This window comes from Erythrolamprus reginae, chromosome 12, assembly GCF_031021105.1.
Source record: "Erythrolamprus reginae isolate rEryReg1 chromosome 12, rEryReg1.hap1, whole genome shotgun sequence".
Classification (NCBI taxonomy): Eukaryota; Metazoa; Chordata; class Lepidosauria; order Squamata; family Dipsadidae; genus Erythrolamprus; species Erythrolamprus reginae.
In genome coordinates, this window is record NC_091961.1 from 6,821,159 (window position 1) to 6,841,339 (window position 20,181).

The 20,181-nt window shown below is 45.3% G+C and overlaps 1 protein-coding gene across 3 annotated transcripts in view; it reads left to right on the forward strand.

Moving 5' to 3' along the window:
• The window catches only part of RHOBTB2 (Rho related BTB domain containing 2), a 54,726-nt gene extending 40,274 nt beyond the window's left edge, over window positions 1–14,452 (forward strand). For all 3 annotated transcript variants that reach the window (XM_070765658.1, XM_070765659.1, XM_070765660.1), the window contains 8 exons: window positions 309–412; window positions 1,241–1,426; window positions 2,091–3,100; window positions 6,647–6,765; window positions 7,396–7,546; window positions 8,720–8,808; window positions 11,899–12,004; window positions 13,075–14,452. In XM_070765658.1, the coding sequence (XP_070621759.1) occupies window positions 309–412; window positions 1,241–1,426; window positions 2,091–3,100; window positions 6,647–6,765; window positions 7,396–7,546; window positions 8,720–8,808; window positions 11,899–12,004; window positions 13,075–13,298 (1,989 nt within the window). In that variant the 3' untranslated portion in view covers window positions 13,299–14,452. The remainder of the gene's footprint in view (window positions 1–308; window positions 413–1,240; window positions 1,427–2,090; window positions 3,101–6,646; window positions 6,766–7,395; window positions 7,547–8,719; window positions 8,809–11,898; window positions 12,005–13,074) is intronic.
• Window positions 14,453–20,181: the final 5,729 nt, after the last annotated feature.

Here is a 20,181-nt window from a genome sequence, read left to right on the forward strand (position 1 = left end):
TTTTTAATAGGAAAGTGGACACAAGAACAAGGGGACACTATCGGAGGTTAGTTGGGGGGAAGATCAGAGAAAATATTATTTTACTGAAAGAGTAGTAGATGCTTGGAACAAATTTCCAGCAGACGTGGTTGGTAAATCCACAGTCACTGAATTTAAACATGCCTGGGATAAACACATATCCACCCTAAGATAAAATACAGGAAACAGTATAAGGGCAGACTAGATGGACCACGAGATCTTTTTTCTGCCATCAATCTCCTATGTTTCTATGTTTCTAAGTGAATCATTTTTTTCCCCATTTCTCCCAGGTACTGGAACGTTCCCGAGACGTTGTAGACGATGTTAGCGTTTCCTTAAGGCTTTGGGATACCTTTGGGGACCATCACAAAGACAGACGCTTTGCTTATGGAAGGTAGGTGCTGAAAACGGATATAGGACTTCCATTAATGTTTTTTTTTTAAACTGAGTTATAAAGTATTATAAAATACAAAACACAAAGTGAATAGGAAAACAGTGGGAGTTGGGGAGGGAGGGAAAAGGGAAGGGGAGAATGATAAGAAAGAAAAAGAAGCTATCCTCCCCACCCCAAAAAAGCAGATACAGAACTACTGTAGACCCTGAAGATATATTTCTTCGTAGTACAGGCAGGTTTATGGCAAAATTCAAGAAATAATGATGGCCAGTAACAAGGCCTTCTTGAAGTTGGAAGCCCCCGTTTCTGGAAGATACAGGTGGAGAAAATACTTACTCTGCTCACTAAAGTTTCCTCTAAGTGCTAAGACGCTGAGCTTGTCGATCAGAAAGGTCGGCAGTTCGGCGGTTCGAATCCCTAGCGCCGCGTAAGGGAGTGAGCTCCCGTTAGTTGCCCTGTGTTCTGCCAACCTAACATGTTGAAAGCACGTAAAAATGCAAGTAGAAAAAATAGGGATCACATTGGTGTGAAGATAACAGGGTTGTGTGCTCCTTTGGTGTTTAGTCATGTGCTGGCTTTGAAACGGAGATGAGCACTGCCCCCTAGAGACAGGAAAGAGTAGCACATATATGTGAGGGTAACTTTTACCTTTACCTATAATAATTGCAGTAGGGAACTAAGGAGACCATCTACGCAAAGCAACCTGGGTTTGTTCCAGGATGTGGGTTAAATGTGCACCCTTACTACCATGCATACAATGTGAGGAGGTCAAAGGACATCATTCAGGGCAAACTCTTACAGCATCCTTGTTTTCCTTTCTACCCACAGGTCTGACGTCGTAGTATTATGCTTCTCCATTGCTAACCCAAACTCCCTCCACCATGTGAAGACCATGTGGTACCCTGAGATTAAGCATTTTTGCCCCAGGGCGCCTGTCATCTTGGTAGGCTGCCAGCTCGACCTTCGCTATGCTGACCTAGAAGCGGTCAACCGAGCCAGGAGACCGTTAGCCAGGTATGGCATTTGGTTGTAGTTTTTCTTCCTTGGGTGGGAGAAACTCAGAGGTGGCCCTCGACTTATAACCGTTCGAATCAGGGTTGGGTTTCGTGCCTTCCCTACCGGTTCAGCAGCACATGTGTTATATCCAGATACTGACCATCTGTGCATGCTCAGAAGCCTTTGCACACACACAGAGGATTATTTGCGACCCTCTTTCGAGCAGCGGCAAACAGGGAAAAGGTTCAGGGGTGTGGCAAGTCGGCCTTCGCTATTGGTTCGGCGACTGTGGCCAAATTTCTGCAACAAGTTCATGCAAACCAGTCCAAACCGGTAGTAACCTACCACTGGTTTGAAGTTACAACAGCCCGCCCAAAGTGTACTTACCTAGGGTCTGTTTCCAAAGATACGACAGTTGTGCTTCATCTCCAGTGAAGATCTGCCCATCACTGGCACGACTGGTGCACTCCCAGTAACTCCCCCCCCTCTCTCCCCCTCCCTCCCTCCCTACATAATGTAGGTAGTCTGATCTGTATTCTTAGCCTGATCACTCCAATAGCTGTACAATTTTGGGGATGATTTGCTATTTTTCCAGTTACATAACCACACTCCCCCCCCCCCCCTATCATTCTGAATTTTGATATTTCGGCTAACATCAGACCTGTGACTGTTTTTCTTCCAGGCCAATCAAACCAAATGAAATCCTGCCCCCGGAGAAGGGACGAGAGGTAGCCAAAGAGCTGGGCATCCCTTACTACGAGACCAGCGTAGTCGCCCAATTTGGCATCAAGGATGTCTTCGACAACGCCATCCGAGCTGCCCTCATCTCCCGTCGGCATCTCCAGTTCTGGAAATCCCACCTCCGTAACGTTCAACGGCCGTTGCTCCAGGCTCCTTTCTTGCCCCCCAAGCCTCCTCCCCCCATCATCGTTGTCCCCGACCCTCCTTCCAACAACGAAGACCGCCCAGCCCATCTGCTGGAAGATCCTTTGTGTGCCGACGTGATCCTGGTGCTGCAAGAGAGAATCAAAATCTACGCGCACAAGATCTACCTCTCCACCGCCTCCTCCAAGTTCTATGACTTGTTCCTGATGGACCTGGACGAGGCGGGTCAAGAGGAGACGGCGGGGAGCAGCATCAGGATAGGTATGGCAGAGCGAACGGTCCCTCAGGAACGACACCACCACGGGCGGGAATTCCTCTTGAGGGCTGCTAGTTTTGACATCTGCGAGAGTACTGAAGAAGCTGGCTCCGGCCAGCAAAAACCGTGCCTTAGAGCCTCCACCAGCGATGGGATTTTGCGGGGCAAGAACTACGGGGAACGAGGGCTAAAGCGGGGGAGAATCCTCTCCTCTTGGAGCCGTGCCTTTGTCAGCATCCAGGAGGAGATGGCCGATGACCCCGTGACCTACAAACCCCGGCTGATGGTAGTGGTGAAGATGGATCCCTCCATCCAGCTGGGACCCTTCAGAGCCGTGCTCAAATACCTTTACACCGGGGAGCTGGACGAGAACGAGAGAGATCTCATGCATATCGCCCACATTGCTGAGCTGCTTGAAGTCTTCGACCTCAGGATGATGGTGGCCAACATCCTCAATAACGAGGCGTTCATGAACCAGGAGATCACCAAAGCCTTCCACGTCAGGAGAACCAATCGGGTGAAAGAATGTCTGGCTAAGGGGACTTTCTCCGGTAAGTTGGAAAGCGGGTTTTGCAGGAAAGCGAGATGTCTCATTCAATCGAGATGTAGTAGTTTTGAGTTCCCAACAGGCACAATTTGACTGACGAATATATGTTGGATAATGTTGCAGGATCCAATCTGAGTCGGTCACCAGGAGCAAAGGTTTAGTTTTCTGAGCTTTTGGACTCGTGCTGGAGCCCGTCCTTGGGAAACCTACTCCCTCTCTCTCCCTCCTTCTCTCCAACTTTCTCCCCTACTCCCTCCCTCCTCTCTCCCCCTTCCCCCTCCTCTCCCTCCCTCCCTCCTCCTCTGTCCCTCTCTCCCTCCCTCCTCTCCTACCCTCTTTCTCTCTCTAACCCTCTCTTCTTCCCTCTCTCTCCCACTCCCTCTCTCTCTCCTCTCTCTTCCCCTCTCTCCTTCCCTCTCCCTCCCACTCCCCCTCTCTCTCCTCTCTCCCCCTCTCTGTCCCCCTTCCCCCTCTCCTCTCCCTCCCTCCTCTGTCCCTCTCTCCCTCCCTCCTCTCCTTCCCTCCTTCCCTCTCTACCCCTTTCTCCTTCCCTCTCTCTCTCCTCTCTCACCCTCTCTCTCCGCTCTTTCCCTCCCTCCTCTGTCCCTCCTCTCCTTCCCTCTTTCCCTCTCTCTCTCCCCCCTCCTTCCCTCTCTTTCCCTTCCTATCCCCTCTCACATCTCTCTTCCCCTTTCTCCTTCCCTCTCCCTCCCTCTCTCCTCCCTCCCTCCTCTCTCCCCCTCTCTCCCCCTTCCCCCTCTCCCTCCCTCCCTCCTCCTCTGTCCCTCTCTTCCTCCTCTCCTTCCCTCTCTCCCTCTCCCCCTCTCTCTCCTTCCCTCTCTCTCCCTTTCTATCCCCTCTCACCTCTCTTCCCCTCTCTCCTTCCCTCTCCCTACCACTCTCTCCCTCCCTCTCTTCTCTCTCTCCCTACCTCCCACTTTCTCCCCTGTTCCCTCCCTCCTCTCTCATCCTCTCTCTCTCCACTCCCCCCTCTCCTCTCCCTCCCTCCCTCCTCCTCTCCTTCCCTCTTTCCCTCTCCCCCCTCTCTCTCCTTCCCTCTCCCATTCTCTCCCTCTGTCATCTCTCCCCCCTCCTTCTCTCTCACTCTCTCCAGAATGTGTGCGCTGGGCTCTTCTAAGCATTGTATTTATATATTGCCTGGTTGTGCGTGGCTTTTAGTTGCTAATTGGGAAGTTAATCACCAGCGGTTAAGTCATTAGTTGTTTTCTTTTGCTTCTAAATTTCCCGAGGATGGGTCCTTGTTTGGACCCAAAAACTTGGAAAAATAAATTTTTGGTTCCGGTGACCAACTTCCAGATTGGATCCTACAATCTACTGAGGGTGGATATCAGGGGAAACCTCCCTTATTCCGGGCGTGAATGCTGTATTACAAGGTGTCTTGCAGCTGTCTGTTGGGTTAGAGTCCAACTAAGCGAAGAGAAATGTTGCAATCTGTTGTTTCCCGTACGTGCACGTAGTGGCGATCGGTGCTCTCGCCACAAAGATCAACTTTGCTGCTTGTGGGCAACTACGAATGCCAAATGTGCCTTTTCGGTGTCCAGCATTCTGCACGTTCCCTGGTAAAAACGTCTCCTGCATTTAAAACATCTTACTCGCTAGGGGAACAATTGCTTTAAAATCTTCTGCTTTGCTATTCTGGTGTACTTAAAAAATACTTTGCGGGTTTTTTCCCTATACCACAGTTTTTCCCGCCCGATGACATCATATGTCATTGCCAAACTTTCGTCTGCCTTTAATAAACATTTTTTTTAATAAACTTTAATAAATAAACATGGTGAGTAATCATCTAAATGGTTGCTAAGGGAATGGGAAATTGCAGTTTAGGGGTTTAAAGTGTTAAGGTAAGGCTTGTGATACTGTTCATAGCCAAAAATAGTGTATTTACTTCCGCATCTGTACTTCGCGGAAATTCGACTTTCGCGGGCGGTCTCGGAACGCATCCCCCGTGAAAATCGAGGGAACACTGTATTCTGGCATCAGGCACACAAGGCTGGGCCCATACAGGAAGGTTCATTGCTCAAAGCCTACGCACAGGTATCTAAAGTTGAGAAGTCAATGGCGTCTGCTTAGTTAGATAAGGGTCGATGGCACTTAAAAGGAGTCGGAATCCATTCTCTTGTGGCTATGTAGAGATTCTAGGTGGATGTCCCCTTTTCATTCCACCACCACCACCAGTTCTCTGTCATCTGGATTTACATAGGCAGAGAAGCACTGGTCCCAATTTGAGTTTGAAAACGTATCCAATCTTCAAGTAGGAGAGTTTGGACAAGGTTTGCCACCTCATTCGGTACCTACATATAGTATCCAATGGTCCTTCTAGAAGGAGGGGAAGAATAGCAAGAGCATTTAGACTTATATACCGCTTCATAGCGCTTTTGCAGCCCTCTCTAAGCGGCTTACAGAATCAGCATATTTGCCCCCAACAATCTGGGTCCTCATTTGACCCACCTCATTTGAGGATGGAAGGCTGAGTCAACCTTGAGCCGGTGGTGAGATTTGAACTGCTGAACTACAGCTAGCAGTTAGCTGAAGAAGCCTGCAGTGCTGCACTCTAACCAATGCGCCACCCCAGCTGCAGTCAAAGCAGAGGACCAGCTGTTTCAATACTCCAGGCATCTCGGCAGGTGCTGGTTTAACAGCAGTATTAAATGTGAGAGCTCCAACATTTGAGACTTTCAAGGGGGGGATTGGACTGCCATTTGTCTGAAATTTATTTATTTATTTTATTATTCATTAATTGGACTTGTGTGCCGTCCCTCTCCATGGACTTGGGGTGGCTCACAACATATACCAAAAAATATAACAATACAGTTTATCCAATTAATATGCTAAAAAGATTCCTAAAATTCTAATTTTAAAACATTCATTTACATTCATTCAATAACCACACTAATGACATTTGTTGGACAGAGGAAGGTCTAATGTCCCCAGGCCTTGGTGGCAAAGATGTGTTTTTAGACTATTTTGGAAGGCAAGGAGGATGGGGGCAGGGGGAGCTGATTCCAGAGGCCCGGGGCCTCCACAGAGAAGGCTCTTCCCCTTGATCCCGCCAGCTGACATTGTTTGGTCGGAGTCCAACTCTGTGGGACCTCACCGGTCGCTGGGATTCGTGCAGCAGAAGACGATCTTGGATATAGTCTGGTCCTATGCCATGTAGGGCTTTATAGGTCATAACCAACACTTTGAATTGTGTCTGGAAATTAATTGGCAGCCATTGCAGTCCACAGAGTGATGACGGAATATGGGCATGCCTTTGAAGGCCCATAACCGCTCGTGCGGCTGCATTTTGGACGATTTGAAGTTTCTGAACACTCTTCAAAGGTAGCGCCATGTAGAGAGCAGGTAGAGAAATGGTGTATGGACTACTGCTTGAGCGGGGGGGTTGGACTAATTAATCTAATCTAAAATGGCACCTGGAGTTGATAAAATTATTTTGCGACCTGCAATGCCCTGATATTATTATCCAGCGTGACGGTGATGCGTAACTATTATTCATCCCATGTGCTTAGCATGTTCTCCTTCTTTGCAGATGTCACTTTTATACTGGACGATGGTGCTATCAGTGCCCACAAGCCCTTGCTGATCTCCAGTTGTGACTGGATGGCTGCCATGTTTGGGGGTCCTTTTGTTGAGAGCTCAACTCAGGAGGTGAGGCAACCTTGCACATGGACTGAGAATAATTTATATTATTTATTTTCTTTTCCCACTTTTATTACTGTTCTGCTTTGGGCCTACCGGATCGGAACAAAGAAAGCCCCCACAAGCAAAGGGTTCAAACATATAGTTAAAGATGCTTTGTACAGACAGGAGCAGACTTTTCAGTTCATGGTGGCAGAGGCCCTGCTCAAATTGGCCAAGAGATAGCAAACGATAAGATCCGTAAATCACACGCTCACAGATCTCCAGGTTTCTTTTCTTTCTCATTCATCGGCATCTCCGCATGACTCTTAAAGGAGCCACAGCAGTTTCTCAGCATGGCAGTTCTGGAACTCCGGATCTGAGTCCTCCACCATGATGAACGTTGAAACACCACACTCCTTTACCCAGAAACCCTCCCTTATATACTGTCTGGGTGTGGCCAAACTGCTTCCTAGAGATATAGTTATAGTTTAGTTATAGTTTATTAGATTTATATGCCGCCCTTCTCCGAAGACTATAACTGAGTAGACTTTCTTTCATAGACTCACTTTCTGAACTTTTTCCCATAAAGATATTCCTGTCTCCTTCTTGACCTGAAAATGGTACAAAGTTAACCCCTTGGTATCCTCTTCATTGCAGGTAGTGCTACCGTACACCAGTAAGAGTTGCATGCGAGCAGTGCTTGAGTACCTGTATACTGGCCAGTTTTATTCTTCTTCAGACCTTGATTACATGAAGCTCATCATCCTGGCCAACCGCTTGTGTCTGCCACACCTGGTTGCACTCACAGGTAAGTCTAGGAACCATGTTGCACTCCTCTTTTCCCATCTATGAAATGCTGAGTCGTTTCAAATACAAAACATTAGAACATAAAAAGAGCTATGCTGAATCGGGCCAAAGCCCATCAAATCTAGTATTCTGTGTCATGCAGTGGCCCACCAATTGTCCATGGGGATCTTGAGCAGAAAGAGAAGGCAAAACCCTCCCTTTCCCTTGACCCCCAACAAATGGTACCCAAGGGGATCCTGTCTGCCTCAACCAACATAGAGGCGGCACTTGGACATCCATTTCAATTAGGAGATCGACACCAAATATAGCAAATAAACACTGTATTTATTTTTCATTGTCCATTTGGAATGCACCCCAAGTTTAAATTTGCCTTTTTATTCATCTCAGCTTTCAGGGAACGGGGACTATTTTTTTAAAAAATGCAATAAACAATATCGTTTCTCAGATTGCTTTTTTTTTAGACCACCAACAACTCAGTTGATTTGTTGTTGGCAAGACAAAATTAAATAATAATAATAATAATAATAATTTATTAGATTTGTATGCCACCCCTCTCCGAAGACTCAGGGCGGCTCACAACAACAATAAAAACAATATTATACTGGCACAAATCTAATATTAAAAAAAAACTAAAAACCCTATCATAATTAAAAACCAAACAGCACATACATACATACCAAACATAAATTATAATAAGCCTGGGGGAAAGGTGTCTCCAATCCCCCATGCCTGGCGGTATAGGTGGGTCTTAAGTAGTTTACGGAAGACAAGGAGGGTGGGAGCAGTTCTAATCTCCGGAGGGAGTTGATTCCAGAGGGCCGGGGCCGCCACAGAGAAGACTCTTCCCCTGGGGCCCGCCTTACGACATTGTTTAGTCGACGGGACACGGAGAAGGCCAACTCTGTTGGACCTTATCGGCTGCTGGGATTCGTGCGGTAGCAGGCGGTTCCGGAGGTACTCTGGTCCAATGCCATGTAGGGCTTTAAAGGTCATGACCAACACTTTGAATTGTGACCGGAAACTGATCAGCAGCAATGCAGGCCACGGAGTGTTGTAGATACGTGGGCGAATCTGGGAAGCTCCACGATGGCTCTCGCGGCCGCGTTCTGCACGATCTTCTTTGCAGGCTGTGTAATAAACCAACTGATTATTTTATATTGTTATTTTTTTGCAGAACAATTCACTGTATCTGGTTTGATGGAAGCAACACAGATGTTAGTGGATATAGATGGTGATGTTCTTGTGTTCCTGGAGCTGGCTCAGGTAGGTACTTAAAGAATCAATCCAAAATTCTCCTCGTTTTGGAATATTGGGCAGTGGTTTTCAACCTTTCTAATGCTGTGACCTCTTAACACAGTTCCTCATGTTGTGGTGACCCCCAAGCACAAGTCTAGTGTCAATTCTCCCAAAAGAGCTATAAGCTGATTGGCAGGAAGGTCAGAGGGACACGCCCACCGTATCGCCTGATTGGTCAGATTATAAAAAATTGTTCCAAGGTGCCAGAATAGAAGCTTTAGTTCCTAACACCAGGAAAAAAATTTGTCTTGGTCTTAGGCGACCTCTGTGAAATGGTCATTTGACCCCCCCAAAAGGGTCCTGACCCCCAGATCGAAAACCACTGTTATATAAGAATAAATTCCATTCCCGAAGAAGCTTCTTGGATGAGAAGTGAAACATCTTCAAAGAAAAAAAAACAGAAAACCCAATTTTGTCTTGAAAAACAAAAAAGCATGACCCAACTGATTGAGACTCTCCTTAAACAAATATAGGAATATTCTTTTATATTGGCCAAGTGTGATTGGCACCAAAAGGAATTTGTCTCTGGCGCATAAGCTCTCCGTGCATACAAACAAGTCATGAGATCATATATCATAACAATAATAAATCATGAGATACAAACAGCATGTGATAAATCACAAGATGCCAACAGAAGTCACTAGGAAAGATGAGAAGGATAATAGCAATATAGCCCAACAACATAGGTGAACATATTTTGGCATTTGATATTGCAGTGGGGATTGGGTGTTCAGCAGAGTGATGGGAAAAGTCTCTGCATATACAGTGATACCTCGTCTTACAAATGCCTCGTCATACAAACTTTTCGAGATACAAACCCGGAGTTTAAGATTTTTTTGCCTCTTCTTACAAACTATTTTCACCTTACAAACCCACCGCCGCCACTGGGATGCCCCACCTCCAGACTTCCGTTGCCAGTGAAGCACCCGTTTTTGCGCTGCTGGGATTCCCCTGAGGCTCCCCTCCATGGGAAACCCCACCTCCAGACTTCCGTGTTTTTGTGATGCTGCAGGGGAATCCCAGCAGCGCAAAAATGGGTGCTTCGCTGGCAATGGAATTCTGGAGGTGGGGTTTCCCAGCGAGGGGAGCCTCAGTGAAATCACAGCATCGCAAAAACACACAGGTCCAGCGGTGGGGTTTCCCATACAGGGGAGCCTCAGGGGAATCCCAGCAGCACAAAAACGGGCGCTTCGGCTGGCAAAAGGGGTGAATTTTGGGCTTGCACACATTAATCACTTTTCCATTGATTCCTATGGGAAACATTGTTTTGTCTTACAAACTTTTCACCTTAAGAATCTCGTCCCGGAACCAATTAAGTTTGTAAGACAAGGTATCACTGTACAGTACATTGTTTTTGGTGTTATATTGTTTTGGCATTATTTTGCTGTCCTTGTTTTTGGAATCTTGCTGGCCATAATCTGATACTCATCTGATGATACGTCCTGTGAAGCTCAATGCTTCTGCGTTGACTCGGATGAGATCCTTCTTTTTATTTATTTATTTTTATTTATGCATTTATACCCCGTGTTTATGATTTTTTCAAAATAGCACAAGGCGCATGAGCATATCCATCGCGCCTCCTATTTGCCCCAGATCAACAATCCGAAGAGGTGAATTGAGCAGAGAGAGAAGGGGGGGGGGCTTGCCCCAAAGTCAACTAGCTAATTTTCGTGATGAAAGGCAGGACTAGAACTCAGAGTTTCTTGCTTTGTAGCCTGATGGGAGATTTGTTTGTTTGTTTATATTTGTTTATCTATCTATCTATCTATCTATCTATCTATCTATCTATCTATCTATCTATCTATCTATCTTCTATCTATCTATCTATCTATCTATCTATCTATCTATCTATCTTCTATCTATCTATCTATCTATCTTCTATCTATCTATCTATCTATCTTCTATCTATCTATCTATCTATCTATCTATCTTCTATCTATCTATCTATCTATCTATCTATCTTCTATCTATCTATCTATCTATCTACCTACATACCTACCTACATACCTATCTTCTATCTGTCTACCTACCTACCTACCTATCTTCTATCTATCTACCTACGTACCTACCTATCTTCTATCTATCTATCTATCTATCTATCTATCATCTATCTACCTATCTTCTATCTATCTATCTATCTATCTATCTATCATCTATCTATCTATCTATCTATCTTCTATCTATCTATCATCTATCTATCTATCTATCTATCTATCTACCTATCTTCTATCTATCTATCTATCTATCTTCTATCTATCTTCTATCTATCATCTATCTATCTATCTATCTATCTATCTATCTATCTATCTATCTATCTATCTATCTATCTATCTATCTATCTGATTTCTATGCCGCCCTTCTTCTAGGACTGAGGGTGGCTTACAACAAGTAATACACACATAATAGAAATCTATATAAAATTACAACTAAAAGTTCCCATAGTTTAAAAACCAACCAAATACTGTAGATTCAGACGTCATACATCAGACATTCATTCATTGGGCGGGGCAAGGTATTCAAATTTCATGAGCTCCAGGCCTGCCGGCAAAGATGGGTCTTTAAAACTTTACAGAAGACAGGGAGAGTAGGGGCAATATGGATCTCTGGGGGGGAGCTCGTTCAATAGGACTGGGGTCACCACAGAGAAGGCTTTTCCCCAAGGCTCTGCCAAATGACATCTAAGATGTCAACTATGTCAACAGCTTTATGATCTGTGGACTTCACCTCCCAGAATTCCTGAGCCAGCATGGTTCACAGGTCATAAAGTTGCCATAGGTGCCCAACCGTGATCTAGGTGGAGTTGATTCTCTCTTTTTTTTTGGAAGGGAGATTTGACTCAGAGCAAGTCTAAATGCATGTCATTTGCTAAGAGTCCAGATTTTTCTCATCTGACCATGACGGTAGTGTGAAAAGCTATCACAAGTCACTATTTTTTCAATGTTATTGTTCACGCTGAACAGTCACTAAATGAATACTTGTAAGTCAAGCTGTATAGTTTTCTTGGCTAAATGCAAATAAACGGGTGACTCATGGCAGTCTGTCTTTTCTCTTCCCCAGTTCCATGGTGCCTACCAGCTTGCCGATTGGTGCCTCCATCATATCTGCACCAACTACAACAATATCTGTCGCAAGTTTCCTCGGGAAATGAAAGCAATGTCGGCAGGTAGGTGTGAGTTTCTGGAATGACGGAGCTGCTTTGCATTTAGGCAAAGCGGTCGCTTAGATCAGGGGTCTTCAATCTTGGCAATTTTAAGACTTGTGGTCTTGAACTCCCAGAATTCCTCAGCCAGCAAAGCTTTAATTCAGTTTACATTGCAAACTGCCGTAGGGTGGTCTTTTTTATATTGCACCCGACTGTAATATATCTCTATCTTTATCTCTCTCCTGTCTTATATATCCTTGTTATCTATCTATCTATCTATCTATCTATCTATCTATCTATCTATCTATCTATCTATCATTTCTCTCCCCATCTCTCTCATCCATCCATCCACCCAATCATATATATATATATACATATATATCTTTTTTTATGTTGGATCATCTCTCTCTCTCCTATCTTATATATCCTATCTATCTATCTATCTATCTATCTATCTATCTACCTACCTACCTACCTACCTACCTACCTATAATCTATCTATCTCTCATCCACCCACCCACCCATCATCTCTCTAATCTCTCTATCCCTCTCTCTGTCTATCTATCTATTTATCTATCTATCCATCTATCTATCTATCTATCTATCTATCTATCTATCTATCTTTCATCTCTCTCTCATCCATCCATCCATCCACCCACCATCATCTCTCTCTCTCCTATCTTATATATCCTATCTATCTATCTATCTATCTATCTATCTATCTATCTATCTATCTATCTATCTATCACCTACCTACCTACCTATCATCTATCTATCTATCTCTCATCCACCCACCCACCCATCATCTCTCTAATCTCTCTCTCTCTATCATCTGTCTGTCTGTCTGTCTGTCTGTCTGTCTGTCTGTCTGTCTCTGTCTGTCTATCTATCTATCTATCTATCTATCTATCTATCTATCTACTTACCTACCTACCTACCTACCTACCCACCTATAGAGAGAGATGGAGACAGAGAGATAGAGATGACAGAGATATGTTTAATTTGTATTGAGCATTTCAGAAACAAGAAACAGAAGGACTCTTAACATCGGGCTGAGTTTCTCAATGTCTCTTTCATTTTTCTCCCTGCAGAAAATCAGGATTACTTTGAGAAGCATCGGTGGCCTCCCGTTTGGTACCTGAAGGAAGAGGATCACTTCCAGAGAGCCAGGAAAGAGCGCGAGAAGGAAGACTACCTCCATCAGAAGCGGCAGCCCAAGAGACGGTGGCTCTTCTGGAACGCCTCTTCCCCTTCGTCGGCCGCCACAGCTTCCTCTTCTTCCTCCTCCTCCTCCTCTTCCTCTGCCGTGGTTTGAGGCTATGCACTGCCTATGCTTCGGTGGCTCTTAGAAGATCGGAGGAAGCCGACTAGCTCCTGGCATTCCAAAGGCACGTGGCCAGATGCCACAGGCTGTGGCCCTTGGCGGGGAAAATCAGCATGAATATCCCCGAGAGAGGCTGACGAGGGGAAAAAAACCCCGAAGGAGAGCAACTCAGGAGCCAGAATATCCAACATCTCATGCAGATCTCTGGGTGGTCTCCATTCCTGCCTTGGCTAATCCAGAAGCACAGCAGATTGGAGGCCACCACCGGTGGCACGGAAAGTGGCCCTGTTTTCTTTCCAAGAGGCTCGACTCATCCAGAGGGACTGATCTCCCTTTTGCAAAAAAATAAATAAAAAATGCTGGAGGAGAATTTTTTTTTTGTTTTTAAAAAATCGGGGAAAGCAACTACTCCAAGAAAGATGGGGAGCCATTCTCTATTTTTTTTTCTCCTTTTCCCCTTTGCAAAAAAAAGTTTTAAGAAAGAAAGAAAAGTATTACGTACCTCACGTCGACCATTCTCTGCACCTTAACATTTCAAGCGGCTGCCGAACGCTGTGAGTCCCAGGACTTTTATGTTTTGCCGATGGCAAAAGGGCCACTTTATTTTGGTTGCACTTAATTACTACCCAGGCACTTATCTCTAGATGTTTTGCTTTGAGCAAGGCAAGGATCTTGTCCAGCAAACCACCAGGGTCACTCTGCTCCTAAAATGACGGACGCCCCTTATGAAGGAAACGAGAAGCACAGATCCTCCACTGGGGTCCAAGGACGAGAGAGGTGGGGGTGGAAATAATGACCCTAGAATAGGGAAAAAAGCCCCTCCACCTTGGCAAGGCTGGGAAGCTTCTGCTCCCCCCCCCCACATCCCCCCCCTTAATTTTGTCAGTAGTTTGCAACACAATATACCAGACTGCTCAAATGTGGCAGATTAGGATGAAAACGAGAGGGAGAGAAAAAACCGCCCCCTGGTTTTGGCCGTAATACGGTTGAAGATGCACTTGTGTGAAAGAGTAAAAACCCCTCCACCCGCCAGCAGTTAATGTGCTGTTTTAATGAAAATTGGAAAAAACAACAACCACCAACCAATACACATCTTGGATTTTAGTGTGGAAGGTTCTGTTGTAATAAATGGTATTTTAAAGAGACGGTTGTGAACTTGTCTGTGACTTGGAAGGGGAAAGAAAGAAGGAGAGGGTGACAGTCCAGTGGGGGTTGTGGTTGTGAATAGAGTTCGGCGAGGAGGAGCCGGGCGCCAGTGGCGGCGGAGGAATGCGAACGCCGGGGAGCTGTCGGCCGGTCGGGAGCCTGGGAGGGAGGCACAAAAGGCGGTGGGGAATCCCACGATGGGATTCCAGGGGCAGAGCTTTGACATCACAGAGACGCCTTCCTGGCCAGCCGAAAGGGGGAGTTGAGGAGGAAATAAAGCCAACGACCAGGAAGCAGTCTCTGTGATGTCAAAGCCTCGCCCTCAGAATCCCATCGTGGGATTCCCCACCTCCTTTTGCTTCCTTTTATTTTTACGGAAAAGGATGCCACAGCGGTGCCGCAAGCAAAAGGAGATTCCGGGGGCAGGGCTTTGATGTCACGAAGACTCCTTCTTGGCCCGTGGCTTTATTTCCAGAAGATGGGAGGGCGGGGCCAGAAGTCTTTGGGTTCGTGTTCGGTGAACTTATCCGAACTCCGCTGCCAAGTTCAGGAAGTTGGGTTCGCCCAACACTAGTTGTGAATAGTAGCAATAGTATTTGGGCTTTTATACCATCCATAATGCAACACTTCTTGGTTTACAACTTCAGAATACTACCCCCTCAATAATTTGGGTCCCTCATTTTACCCACCTTGGAAGGATGGAAGGCTGAGTGAATTTGGAGCTGGCCAGGACCGAACTCCTGGCAGCGAGCATACTTAGCCTGCAATAGAGTGGTACCTCTATCTAAGAACGCCTCTACTTGCGAACTTTTCTGGAAAGAACCGGGTGTTCAAGATTTTTTTGCCTCTTCTCAAGAACCATTTTCCACTTACAAACCCGAGCCACCAAAACTGTAACCAGAAAAGGCAGGGAGAAGCCTCCGTGGGGCCTCTCTAGGAATCTCCTGGGAGGAAACAGGGCTGGAAAAGGCGGGGAGAAGCCTCTGTGGGGCCTCTCTAGGAATCTCCTGGGAGGAAATGGCTGGAAAAGCTGGGGAGAAGCCTCTGTGGGGCCTCTCTAGGAATCTCCTGGGAGGAAACAGGGCTGGAAAAGCTGGGAAGAAGCCTCTGTGGGGCCTCTCTAGGAATCTCCTGGGAGGAAACAGGGCTGGAAAAGCTGGGGAGAAGCCTCTGTGGGGCCTCTCTAGGAATCTCCTGGGAGGAAACAGGGCCAGACTATACAGATTGAGTTCATGAAGTCTTTCCTGATACGTTTTATGCTTAAGACCTTCCACCATTCTTGTAGCCGGTCTTTGGACCCGTTCAATTTTATCCATATCTTTTTGTAGGTGAGGTCTCCAGAACTGAACACAGTATTCCAAATGTGGTCTCGCCAGCGCTCTATATAGCGGGATCACAATCTCCCTCTTCCTGCTTGTTATACCTCTAGCTATGCAGCCAAGCATCCTACTTGCTTTTCCTACCGCCTGACTGCACTGCTCACCTTGAGGGTTTTAAGGATGAGAACACAAAAAGGCAGGGAGAAAGGTTAATACCTGTTGTGGTTCCGTCTGAGGCCCCTCAGGGAATGGCTGATCTTCTGTCGGTTTCCAGCTCAGAGGGAGAGGCTGAGGAACAGGAGGTGCAGGCAGAGGAGGAGGAGGAATCCCAGGCTGAAGAAGAGGGAGGACAGCCAGAGTCCCCCCAGAGGGAGCTCTCCCCAGCAAGCAGCCTGGATTCCTTAGAGGAAAATGCACAGGCCATAATTGATCTGCGACAGAGAAGAGCTACTCAGAGAAGGGATCAATTGGCTAAGTACTTTCAGCATTAAAGAGGCAACAGCTGGGTTTGGGTGTGGTGCTCTTTGGAAAGGCTAAAAGGCAGACCCACCCTTCCTGGCTTGTGGAGTTTTATCTTTGAGAGTCTTGGGACCTGGCTGTGAACTTTGGCGTCTTGGAATCCTGGTTTGTGCCTTTGACTACTGTAACCTTGGGGTGGGTGTGCCAGCAAGAAGCTTGCTGTATTGTCTGGACATCAGGACTCTGCTGTAAAGTATTATAGCCTGTCTGTTGGGAAGAACAGGTTTTCCTCTGTGTTTATTTTTTCCAGCTATAAAGTACTTTTGGCTTTTACCAGAGTGTCTGGCTGTTTTTGCCAGTTGGTGTTGAGGTCTGGGGGAACCCAGACAGAATACCAAAAACAAGAAAAGATCATTTCTTCTATTTGCTCAACGCATGAAATATATGTTAAAAAAAGTCTACAACAGTCAGCAATTTTTAATGTGGGTTTTATTTGTTACAACTTAGCAAAACGTAAAACTAAGCTAAACAAGGATTTACAGAAACTTGAACATTTCTTTACAGAGCTCCACTATCTAAAATATTTATCTTAAGTTAACATTTCTCTCTCTATATATACTGTACATTTAAACTTTGAAAGAGAAAACGGAAGTAACAAACATACCAACAAACTTAAATATTTAGAAACAAAATACAACTTTGAAAACAACTTCAATTTGAAGTAACTATTTATATCACCACTTTTGTTCCTCCAACTGTCAATTTTGTGCAGTAGATGCTCCCAAACATGGCGTTCCACCTTTGCAAGATCCAGATCCCAGCTGCTAAGAAAGCAGATCTGCCCGTTATCATCCTATGGGTTCAGCACATACCCTAGCTGGAAATGTTTTGAATCTCAAAGATTGACAGGGGACTTAGTCTTCCAAATCCACGGAAACTGAATTGGATGAACTTAAGTCATCAAGACTTTCATCACGTACCACAAACAAAATTCGTGCAGGAGACTTAAGATTTTTTTTAAAAAAAACTAGTTCAGGGTTTATCGTTATGCACCCTCTTCTCATTAATGCCGCAGTGGAATTCCCTGAATTCCATGCCAAATAAAAATTATTGCGGAACTCTTTTTTTGTATTGGCCTCTAGGACAGTGTTTTTCAACCAGTGTGCCGTGGCACACTAGTGTGCCGCGAGACATGGTCAGGTGTGCCGCAAAGCTCAGAGAGAAAGAAAGCAAGAGAGAGAGAAAGCAAGAGAGAAAGCAAGCAAGAGAGAGAGAGAAAGAAAGAGAGAGAAAGAGCGAGAGAGAGAAAAATAACTAGAGAGAAAGAAAGCAAGAGAGAAAGAACGAGAAAGAAAGAGAGAGAGAGAGAAAAAGAGAAATAAAGCAAGAGAGAGAGAGAGGGAGGGAAGGAGAGAGAGAAAGACATAGAGGGATGTAGGGAGGGAGAGAGAAAGAGAGCAAAAAAGAGAGGAAGGAAGGAAGAGAAAGAAAGAGGGATGGAGAGAGAGAGAAAGAAAGAGGAAGGAAAGGAGAGAAAGAGGGAGGGAGAAAGAAATAGAGTGAAGGGGAGGAAGAGAGATAATTTTTTTGTCCAAACTTTTCTTAGCCGCCCCCCCCCCTCTGCTCAATGTGCCCCAGGGTTTCGTAAATGTAAAAAATGTGCCGCGGCTCAAAAAAGGTTGAAAATCACTGCTCTAGGAAACGCCACATAGTAAGGCAAATTCAAATTCATCCGTTTTTTAAAATGTTATTTTCACTCAAAATGACAACCCATGCTATAGAGTCACAACTGAGTGATCTGGATACATCGAGGCTTATCTAGAAGAGTTGTCCACCCAACTTGGGAATGGAAAGATGACTCTGCCATCTAATTTGCAATCTATTCTCTGCTTCCCTTCCACTCACCCACCCCTCTTAAATTAAATTGCTGACTACTGAAAGTTATAGGCAGAAACCACCCCACCTAATAACTCCTCTTGTGCTAACACTGTCACTCCAATATTCTCCGGGATCAAGGACACATTGCAAGAACAGTAACTTAGCCAAAACAGAAATACCCTGACATGGAACAGAGGGGGACTGAACCCACCCCATTATCGGGTATTCTACGAAAATTAGACTATATCTTATATTTTTTTGGAAGCCTGAAATGAGCGCTTGGCCTTATCACCATGCACTCAAATGCCCGTTTGGACTTATTATCAGGGGTTGTCTTATTTTGGGGTGAAAACAGGGTACCAGACACAAAGTCTTGATCCAGAATCCAATGTGGCAAGCCAAAAGCAGTGGATTCAACACTGAAAAGAGGGCACTACACTTCGGGTCTGAAAGCGCTGACTGGTTACAGCCGCAAAGGAAAGCTGGAGAAACATCAAGATGTTGAAAGATCTCCGTGAAGTCAAGGTCAACTGACCTTTTCTTGCAATTCCAATTTCATCCAAAAGGATTAAACTCTGGTGGATCGATAAGCAGGACCAGTGGAAGCAGGCCCCCAAATTGTAGCTTTAAAAAAAAAATTAAAATAAAATCCTCACGTTGCCAAAGTCTCTCTCTTGAAAGTAGATTTGGTCCTAATGTTTTAATATTTTTTTTGCAAGCAGTTCAAACCCAGAAGGCGGCAGGGGAGGCATACTCATCTATAAATCTCTGGGTGGGAGGCTTTCTTTTTAAAAAATAATAATTTTTAATGGAACCAAAGAGGACCATTCTAAAAAATATATATATTTCCAACAAGTGAGGTTTCACGTCAATGTAAGTGGGGTGGGGTGGGGTGTTGGAGATCAATCCATCCCTGCTTCTCTTCCTCTTATTTGGAAGCGTTGTATGAATGACTTTCCATACACGTCCCTAGAAATGGAGGCAAACTACCAGGAAATTTGCCCAACGTATATCACAGCTGGATCAGATCGAATGCTTAACATAGCCCATCTGTCGGATGGTTGCCAACAAGTTGCCTCAACCAAGGCCAAGAGCAAAAAATGGCAACCTTACCCTGCCATGATTTCAAAAATAATATGTGTATGTAGTATTAATGGTGCGTTGCTCCCAGTTCTTAACAACCGGTAGCACTGGCAGCAGGAGGCTCCGCCTACCCACCCGCAAAACTTCTGCACATGCCCAGAAGCATTGCGCACCCGAACCAGTAGTAAAGGGCTTTAGCACTCCACAAGGCCTGCAAATGCTGTGACAATGGTGCTCACACTTGTCTGCCCAACACGTGGCAGAATATTTTGTGCCCTTATAGGCCTTAGCAGCCACCTGTAGACACAATCGTGGACAGCCCACAACCTAGATGTTACATTATGCATATACAGTAGTACCTCTAGATACGAGCTGCTCCACATGCGAGTATTTCAAGATACGAGCCACGAGGGGAGAGAAATTTCTGTTCCAGTCCCGAGCTCAAATTCGGGATACGAGCCGAGCGTCCACTAGGTGGCGCAAGAATCCTTGCTTTTGGTTATCTCGGAGGGGAAAAACAAAGTCTAAAGCCATTTGTTGCAGATACGAGTTGCTCGACATACAAGCTCCCTTCTGGAACGAATTATGCTCGTTATATATACTACTGTATATATAAATTCTCCTTTTAATGATCCCTTAATCCCTAGTGGGGTGGAGTCTGGTTAACTGAATGGACAGAGTGTTTATTGGCTGATGCCCTTCCTGTCACCAATGCCAAATTTTATTCAGCAGATTAAATTCTTATTGTACCCAGAGAGACATATCTGCCTCTACCTAGGATTGAACTCATAAGCCTCCTGCTTGGGAGGATTTTTTTTTCCCCAAGAGAATTTCATCAGGGAGTAGAAAATAGAAGCAGGGTGGAAGGAACGACATGTTTCTCCTAGGGTGATTGTCTTGTACTTTTAATTATCCCCGGAAGAAAGATAGGTGGAAATTTTAATTATCCCCCGGAAGTATGATGGGTGAGACCGAGGGAACAGAGACTA